This window comes from Tauraco erythrolophus, chromosome 2 (genome assembly GCF_009769465.1).
Source record: "Tauraco erythrolophus isolate bTauEry1 chromosome 2, bTauEry1.pri, whole genome shotgun sequence".
In the NCBI taxonomy this organism is placed as follows: Eukaryota; Metazoa; Chordata; class Aves; order Musophagiformes; family Musophagidae; genus Tauraco; species Tauraco erythrolophus.
Window position 1 is genome coordinate 107,251,497 of NC_141466.1, and position 8,893 is coordinate 107,260,389.

Sequence of the window (8,893 nt, forward strand, 5' to 3'; positions counted from 1 at the left end):
ACTCATCGATTATGCTAAGCTGACATCCCACTCATTAGTCAAAGACATTAAACTAAAAGTAGTCTGTTTTGATAGGTCACCTACTTAATAGGAAGAGATAGCATAAAATCTCTTTTTACTCTTTTGATAGTTAAAAAATATTCACAAACGCAGACAAAAAGCCACTGTTTTTCCACATACACAAAATATCAATACTTTTCTTATCAAGTACTGTACATTACATACAGCACCATTTTAACCTACAGATTGTGAATCTGTACATTTTTCATCTGAAAAGTTTTTCACATCAGATTAAAAAAATCTGGTTTACAATATTCATTCTATATATTTTCAGAAGAGTAATGTATGGTAAACAGAAGGAGGACCAATATTTTTTCTTTAATAATATAATTCATTCAGTTTGTTTGATTTGGTATCAAAACTGCCTGTTTTCATAATATAATCTCTTACTTCTTTATCATGAACTACATATCATAGACTAAGGGTTTGTTTAACAACCGTTAAAATAAATTTTCAGTAGGTTCCAGCTTAAAAGAGAGGGGCACAAGTATCTTCCTCTACATTTAATCAATTTTTAAAAGTTAAATACTTTACATCTATGTTACAGTTTCAGCGCATGCCCAAGATTTGTCTGCTCTTTAGTTGATAGTTTTTTTCCAGTTCAGACAGTACTTGAGCCCGTAGATTTGCAGCATATAGACGTTTTTTGAGATCAGAGCATTTCCCTTTGGAAGTGGGATAGTTTTCCAAATTAATAGGAGGCGCAGCATTCTCTTCACTTCCATCAAAGTGTACCTTCTTCTTGGTTGTAGAAAAAGGGAGCAGGAGTGCTTTATCTTAAGAAATAAAAAAATAAGTACTGAATTAGTGCATTTTTTAGCATTTATTGCTTAGCTTATGTCTTTTAACCCTGTTACCCATTTTGTTACCTACCTGTGGCTTTAAGTGATCTAATTAAATGCATTTCAGTTCATAGCAACAATTCTTTTCCATTTTTTGAGGGAAATTGAAAACAAAGCTTTTAAATGATTGTGGTAAAAGGATATATGCTATTGTAGTTTCTAGGGTGCCCCTTCCAACACCTAAGGAAATATTAGTTGACATAAGGAGAAAAGACATGGCATTTCTTCTGAAGGACAGAAATTAAGCAGTTAACATAATCCAGTTCCGAAGGAAAATGGAGAATTAGGCTCTCAACTACCAAAAAACCTTGTCTTTCCTTCATAGCAGGGGCAGAACCAACCTGTCCAGTGTTTTTTCTACATCACCCACATTGTTCCAACTCTGTCCCTGTATTAAGTCAACAGGGTACAATCAAGGCTCCAACTTGATGAATGAGTTTAGGTGCACTAAAAATTAACAAGTTACTTTCACTGCAGCCTCCAGCACAGGAATTTTCATAGTATAGCTATGCTTTAGCTGTATAGGACTGCCACAATCAAAAAGCAGTTAGTTTGTTTTGTTTTTAAGTGACTCAGGGTACAAAAACTACCATCAAAAGCTATTAAAACAGCTGAGTTGCCTCTCATAAGAGCCAATTTCACAAGGCTCAACTTAAAGTGTGATTTATTTGGGGTTTAGTTATTTTTTTTAATCAAAGGTCTAACTATTCTAATTTTAACACTGCTGAAGCCTTGATTTTCAATATATTATGCTAGAGCAAGGATGCAATAATCACAAAAGAGCAAGAAGGACCAAACTGAAGAGGTTAGTGAATGTTTTGGCATTTTGTAGCTCCATATCGGTAAGCTGTATCTGTTTTAACATTAAATCCTTCCCTAAGAAACAGAAAAACCCTGCAAAAATAGGGTAGCATCTGGGGCACTGTCTTAGAAACCATGATTTTTGGTACTCCATTTTACTGTGAAGTGAACCACACAATTGACTGAGGAGAAATTAGGGATCTAAGATGTGTGAGACGCACTCCAGTTGTGAAAAACACAGTAATATTCAAGGAACTAAGATAACAGAAGCCAGTGATCTTGGTAACATAATGGAGAAACACATAGCCCATTCATGTTGGAAGAGGGAGAACTTTAGAAACAGTATTTCAAGAGTACCATGGAATGAACTGGAAGAGTGCCAAACATTGTGACAAATGTTTAATCAAGTGATCTACAGATATTGCAAGATTTGGCCAGTCTTGTAATAACAATATTAACTTTTCTGCATTGTCTGTCTTGAGGCATTAACTACTCAAAGTGGTTTTGCCCATCTTCAAAAACTAATACCTTTGTTAAGGTGAAAATGTCATGTAAAGAGGTGGCAGATGCAGAAGAGAACAGAAGCAAATGCTGAAGCTCATTTATCTTCAGTCATCCAGTGGTAGAGGCAATATCAGAAAGCCCAAGGCAAGTTTATTCTTCATTTTCTATTATTTAATGTGTAAGTCAGAAAATATGTTGAGAGACAGGTAGAATCTCAAAGTTTACAGCAAAGTTAGAAATAGCTCAAGTACCACTAACTTCTGGTGCCGTTTTACTTGTGTTCTTTTCTGCTGTGATAGGCACTTTAAAAAATTCAGCTTCAGCTTTATTTGTATTAGAGGCAGTGACATGCTTAATCTTGCTTTATCTGGCCAAAACTAAATTAAGAGATTGTTGCTGCATGTTAAGAATGTTCAACATTTCTTTGTTCTAGAGTGCTACTTAGGACTCAGCTATGTAATATTCTACCAATATTTCAAAATGCATTTATATACTTGAATCGTTTTTACTGTTAAAAGATGGGGGCAATGAACAGATGATACGACCTTCTATGATAGTGAGGACTGAACAACCAAGACCAAAGTGAGTGTCAAATACTTATGGGGTAATAACTATGTACAACAGATTGGACTACAGATAGACAGGAAGCATTATAGCACTTTTTCAAAGCTGTGATTTTTTTGTTTCCTGGTGAGTTAAACTGGAGTATGATAATAGCAATTTGTATTCTTCAGAGCTTATAACGATGCATCAATCACAGCTGGGTCACTTGCAACAAATATTATTTCCTACCTTGAAGTTTTTGGAAGTTGAAATAAAACTGAAGTGATTAGACATGTGCAATTTTATTAAAATTAACTAAATCAAAGGTCTATAAAAAGACATCCATAAGTAAAATAAGTGCAGCTCTGAGAAAAGTTTGGGTTACATATCAGCGCTTCCAGTAGCTTACCACAAGAGCCTAATTTTCAGAACAGCACAAGACTGCAGTGCTGACAGTGGTAACTCGTGCTCATGGTTGAGCATCATTCCTTAAGTCTTTTTGCAAAGCAGAAAGTCAAGAGTCTCTTCCCAACCACACAGAGATAATTGGGGTTTGTATTGCTACAATGGGACTAGGTACAGCGTGTTGAGCATCAGGGGCATTCTTCTGGTCATACCAGCCTACATTTATCAGTGCAAGTGGCTTCTTGCGTGTTTTCATACCTGGACCATCTGCACAAGCTAATGTCCTCTGCTGTTTGTAGAGATTGTAGTTCCTCGTCAAGTTTTCAGCTCTGTTTTGAAAAGAGAAGTTTAAGCTTTTTGTTGTGAGATTGTAGAGTTTCTAATATAGACAATGGTAGGTTAGTAAGATACCTAGCAAGCTTGTCCTCTGCCAGTCTCTCTCGAACACAGAGTTCCCGTTCTCTCTCTGGAAGTACAAATATGGTAGTATGCAGTGTTAAAATGTAAATGTTAGAGTGATTGCGCATGATGGATTTTCTTGCAGAAAAAGACAGCAGTAACAGCCTGTCAGATGCACCCATATTTCTGCTTCTATGGCTCTAAAAGATAACATGCTTTTTTTTCCCCTCCCCAAACTCTGCCATATCTGCAACAATTAAGCCATAGCAGCTTTCTATTCTGCACATTAACTCACGGCACACATGACACTGGATCCAAATCTTTAGATATCAGACACTAATTCAGCTATGACTAAACACCCTGCTTACAGCAGCAGCAGCTATTGTTCAGGCTCAGAAAACAATATATATGGTTAAAATCTGTGAGATCTGCAGAGCCTACTGCATAGGTAAAGAAATATTTTATGTGGGCAGGAAATCCCAACAGCTGAGGACCAGCCATCTATACAGTTTCACAGATAAGCTACCTGTAGGGTGTAGCTTTTATAAAAGCAGCTGACAGTTTACTCAAGTATGTTTTGCTCCAACATCAGGCTTGCCTTAGGTAATACATTAGTATTGCCAATGTTAACTTACACAGAGTAGGAGAAAAGCAACCTACGCTGCACAGTGCAGAACAATATATTCAGACCCTATTTTTCTGTATTCTTTCCTAATTGCTGCTCATGTTTAATAATCTTCCTAAACCAGACTTCTATATCCAAACTGCCAATTAGATCTTAGTAACTTAAAACAAGAGCAAGAATAGATGAGTAAGCCCAACCATTCTTGTTTTAGTCTTTAGACAGAATTCTAGTAGTGAATGCAGGTGTACAATATCCTAGTGCATTCAAATGAGGGTTTTGACAACTGTCTACCTTTGCTCCCTCCACACTTATTCTTTTAAATCAGGATCCCATTGCCACCCCCTTCCCAAAGTGGAATATCATACGCTCCAAACGTTGCTCTCTCTCTTTAATGGCTTGTTCTCGCTCCTGTAATTGTTGTTCCTTCCGTTTCAGCTCATTCATTGCAGCATCTGAATGCTGCAGCCTTTCTGGCTCCCATGATCTCTGGCCTCTTTTGTCAGAATTTTGTCTTTGTTCTTCTGTCACTAAGTCTGCTATCAAGGGGTGCTGCAGAATATCTTCAACAGAAGGTCGGCAATAATCCTAAAGACAAGACATTACCAACAGGTTCCATCTGTAAACAAGAAACATTAAGGCCAGGGATTCCCAAGCAAGGCCCAACACAGATGGAAACCAGCTGAGGTGCTATACAATGAAGGAGAAGTTGGAGAAAAATGGAGCGAGCAAGGGGTAGTGCAATCAGATGACAAAAGCTGAGGGAGGAGGCTGTTACCAGCCTTCAGCTCCAGAAACTGCAAGTCTGGCTTAACCAGCCCAGGCATCCACTCCTTTCAGAGCCAGAATGGGGTGGTGAGCTTACAGAGGCAATTGTCAGTAGGTTCTGGAGCTAACACTCTGCATCTCTACCCGTCACTTGATTCCTGGAGGATCCACACCTGTTGGAGACTCGGGCTCTTGTTACAGCTTTGTTGTCCCATGTGGTATTTTTCTCAACACTCCCATGCCAGCCATGGGGGGTGAGCTATACATCAGCCATATAACGCAAAATCCAAAACGAAGACAAAACAACCCCTTCCAACTTCCAAACACACTGGAACCATTTTAACCCTGAAGTTATAAGACCTTGTTAAGCACACGGTTAGGAAAGTCTGTATAAGGCAAAATTGAGACAGTCATTTTGCATCCTGGGAATCTGGCATAACACTTGAGCTACTGCCTTTGTTTAATGGTCTCACAGCACAGATCCTCCCTCCTTCCCCTACAAGTGATATTGCCAGTGACAAGGTGATGGCAACCACTACTTCAGAGCAGTTTGTTTCGTAATTCAGAAGAAAAACTAGTATTTCAGTACTAGTCCAAGTTATACATGGAAAAGTTAGTAATTGGTTCTTACCTTTACATTCAGCATCTCTTTGAGAAGTTCGTTCAACGGCTCTGAGTAACGATACGGTATTCGTCTGAACTTCCCTTCCCTTATCTTTTCTGCCAACTCCTTTTGGTTGTAAGCTCTAAATGGAGGCCTGAAGAACAGCATTTTTCTTTGATTCTTTGACTAGTGTTACAGGACTTATTTTCATTTTCAGTATTATTTTTGTTTTGACTACCTAATGTCAAGACCAATACAGAAATAAAAATCTAGGACTAGTTTCCGAAATCTTTAAGCTTTCATCTACACAAAATTGAATCGTACCTGCATTAACAGCTATGTTTCCACATGCATTACCATGCTACTATACTTACGAGAGAGCACATAATTCATACAGGAGACATCCTAGAGACCAGATGTCAGATTTTTCATTGTATGACATGTGATTCATTTGTTCCTAAAGAAAGAGAACAATCTTAGGTTTATTAATTAAGACATTGTTCTACAATTGCAGGATAATCAGCTACTGTTCAAACTTGAATTAAGCCATTACTTGCTGCGGTTACTTTTAAGATTCCATCTCGATTAATCCCCACAGCTACTCTTACTGGCAGGATTCTAACAAGATATGGCAGTACTACACTGTAGAAGACTGAAGTGCTGCACCAATCTTCAGTTGATACAACTCCATATTTCAGTCAGCATCAGTCTTACCAACACAAAGTGCACCGTATCAGGGAAATAACTCGTTCTTGAGTCTTGTTTCCCCTACAAGTTAAAATCCTACCATCAAGAGGTAATTTAATAAGCTCTTTACCTTAACACTATGAAACATAAAACCACTCTAGCTTCTCTGTTCCTTTTCAGGAACAATATACTCCAACATATCTCTAATATTCCAAGAACATATCAAAACTTATACAATGAAGAGCAACTTTAATTAGAAGGCAGTGACAGTGTGGGGAAGAAAGGAGATGAAAATAACTGCAAAATAACCTTGTCTCCAGAACATAAACACTCTACAAAAAGTCACCTGCGTTTAAGACTAATAACTCTTTACTAAAACCTCCCAAACATTCACAGACACTAAAACCAACGCTACAGAAAACCAGTCTTAGAGGGACAAAAGGGAAGATAAGGCACAGAAGGGAGGTCTTACTGGAGACATATAATATGGAGTTCCAACAAATGTTTTGGCAAAGCTGGTGTCATGGTGCAATATTCTAGCCAGGCCAAAATCTCCAAGTTTCACATTCTGCTTGCAATCTAGAAAGACATTTGCTGGTTTTAAGTCACGATGCACAGTGACTCCACCATCACTCCGTCTGTGACATTCCTTCAAGGCCAATGTCAATTGGGTCAATACTCGGAGAACAAAGTTTTCTTCCAAGTAATGCCTGAAAGATGAACACATTGTTTAACAAATGTGTTTTTTGAACATACATCAGTTTAAGTAGTTGCTGCCAGTCTTAGTTCTGTAACTTTTTTAATACTACTATTGTAAAACATCACTGACCCAACCAGCACCTTTAAAGAAAACCAACAGCAACAGGCATCTACATATGCTATTTTAAAAATTGAATTTTTTTTTAAAAATCACCCCAAATATGTTGGAAGACATCTAGACTTTCGTTGCAGAACCCCTGTAATATTTCCTTCCCCTCCCAAAGAGTCTAACGAATACGTAGCATTTCCATTACTTACAACACAAATATCAATTTAATGCTTTTGTGATGACATCTGTCCTTTTGATCACTTACGACAACAATATATTGTCGGCTGTTCATAATGAGCAACGTACAACAACAGAGCCAAGACAGGACTGATTTTTAATATCATGTTCCTTAAACGAAAACACTGATTTTTGGGGGCAGCTGCAGTACCATTTCAGGCTATTTTCACAAACCAACACACGTGGTGTCATGTCTTCTTTAACCTATGAACGTGAAAACTAATATTACACTTACTAAGTATGTTGCCAAGTCTAAAAATAGACCAAGGTGAAGTCTTACCAACTTGGTGTCTCCACAAGCTTTATATGCAGACACATAAAGTAACTTTTAACATCGTGTTTAAAATCACTTTTTCCCTTCCATGTATTTTGGTATCCTAACAAAATATAGGGTACAAGTAGCTTTACTGGTGGGCAAGACAGAAGAGTCCACAGACCAAGCTACCTGTCTGCAAGAACTATGACTGGCTGGTTTATGTTTTCAACCCCATGTATAGCATTGCATCCAGGAACCCTTCAACAGCTTCTGCCTCATAAGAGAGCTCAGTTTTTGTTTGTTTGTTTGTTTTTTTTTCCACTATTTTGACATAAACATCCAATCAGCTGGTGTATTCATTAGCACCATTCTCATCGGTGTTGTAATTTCGTACAAAACCTTTCACGTTTCAGAGTTGTTGGGGCCGAAGTATTAAACCTAAAATTGTTAAGAAGAGATACATTTCACTTTTTTTCCACTTTTCTTTTGATTGCCCAAGATACTCCGAAATAGCCACAGGCAGATTTCACGTGCCTTTCTTTTGTGCACCTCGCAATTAAGCTCGCCAGGTCACCGCCGTCGCAGTACTCCATCACGATGTAGAGCGTTGTGCTGCTTCTGTCGATGATCCGATCATAATACCGGACGATGTTGGGGTGTCTCAGCTCACGAAGCAAATTCACTTCTGACACAAGCATCTGCTTCTCCGTCTCTGTCATCGAGCCGTAGTCAAGCTCCTTCCATACCAAGATCTGAAGAGGGAAAAAAACCTAAAAAACTCCTTAGGGAGTGACTTACACCAGAGCCAGAGCTCTGCAGGAGGGAAGAGGGGCTTCCAAAGCCATTCGCTTTCCCGGAGAGCCACCAGCGTCCAGCGAAACCGACAGCAACGGCACGCTGCGGTGCCTCAGCCCCCACCGCAGCTGCTTCTTCCCCCCTCCCCCCCTCCCCCGTCTCACCTTGCCGTCCGCCTTCCGGCGCACCTTACGGCACTTGCCGTAGGAACCGGCGCCGATGGTGAGCAGCACCTCGTAGTCCTCGGGACGGCCGGGCATGGCGACGCAACCGCCACTAACCCCCAGGGGACCTGCCTCGGCACCCGCGCCGTTTAAACGCACCGCCCCGCCCTCCCATTGGCCGCGCTTCCCCACCCCGCCCGCCCCCCTCGCCTTCCCATTGGCTGCGCCGCCGTAAACAAGCGACTGCCGGGTTACGGCCGTTACAAGCGCCGGGCGGTGTCGTCAGGGAGATATCGCGAGAGCGGGGTGGCGCCTGCTCCCGCCTCGCCGCGCGCCGCTCGCGGGTCGTCGCCTGCCCGGTGACGGGCTGCAGGCGGGGCTGCCTGCACGGCGCGGCG

At 40.3% G+C, this 8,893-nt stretch overlaps 1 protein-coding gene across 3 annotated transcripts; it reads right to left on the reverse strand.

Annotated features, from left to right (window-relative positions):
• Positions 1-581: 581 nt before the first annotated feature.
• On the reverse strand, positions 582-8,591 carry NEK2 (NIMA related kinase 2). 3 transcript variants are annotated; one of them, XM_086629221.1, is made up of 11 exons: positions 8,496-8,591; positions 8,071-8,288; positions 6,708-6,945; positions 5,923-6,005; positions 5,576-5,702; positions 4,545-4,764; positions 3,567-3,621; positions 3,414-3,484; positions 2,753-2,755; positions 2,462-2,509; positions 582-836 (listed from the first exon to the last, which is right to left on the reverse strand). In XM_086629221.1, exons 1-11 carry the CDS (start codon positions 8,589-8,591, stop codon positions 610-612), a joined length of 1,386 nt encoding a protein of 461 aa, XP_086485347.1. In that variant the 3' UTR covers positions 582-609. The 3 variants fall into 3 exon arrangements, with proteins under 3 accessions (XP_086485347.1, XP_086485354.1, XP_086485338.1); XM_086629228.1 differs by lacking the exons at positions 2,462-2,509; positions 2,753-2,755 and having other exon boundaries at positions 582-830; XM_086629212.1 differs by lacking the exons at positions 2,462-2,509; positions 2,753-2,755.
• Positions 8,592-8,893: the final 302 nt, after the last annotated feature.

Excerpts from the sequence above, each read along its gene's own strand:
- NEK2 (XM_086629221.1), bottom strand. The coding sequence starts at position 8,591 with ATGCCCGGCCGTCCCGAGGACTACGAGGTGCTGCTCACCATCGGCGCC. Across the intron at positions 6,946-8,070 it reads GCGAGGTGCACAAAAGAAAG|GCATTACTTGGAAGAAAACT; the intron begins GCACGTGAAATC and ends TTCATCTTTCAG. Across the intron at positions 3,622-4,544 it reads GAGAGAGCAACGTTTGGAGC|AGAGAGAACGGGAACTCTGT; the intron begins GTATGATATTCC and ends TTGTACTTCCAG.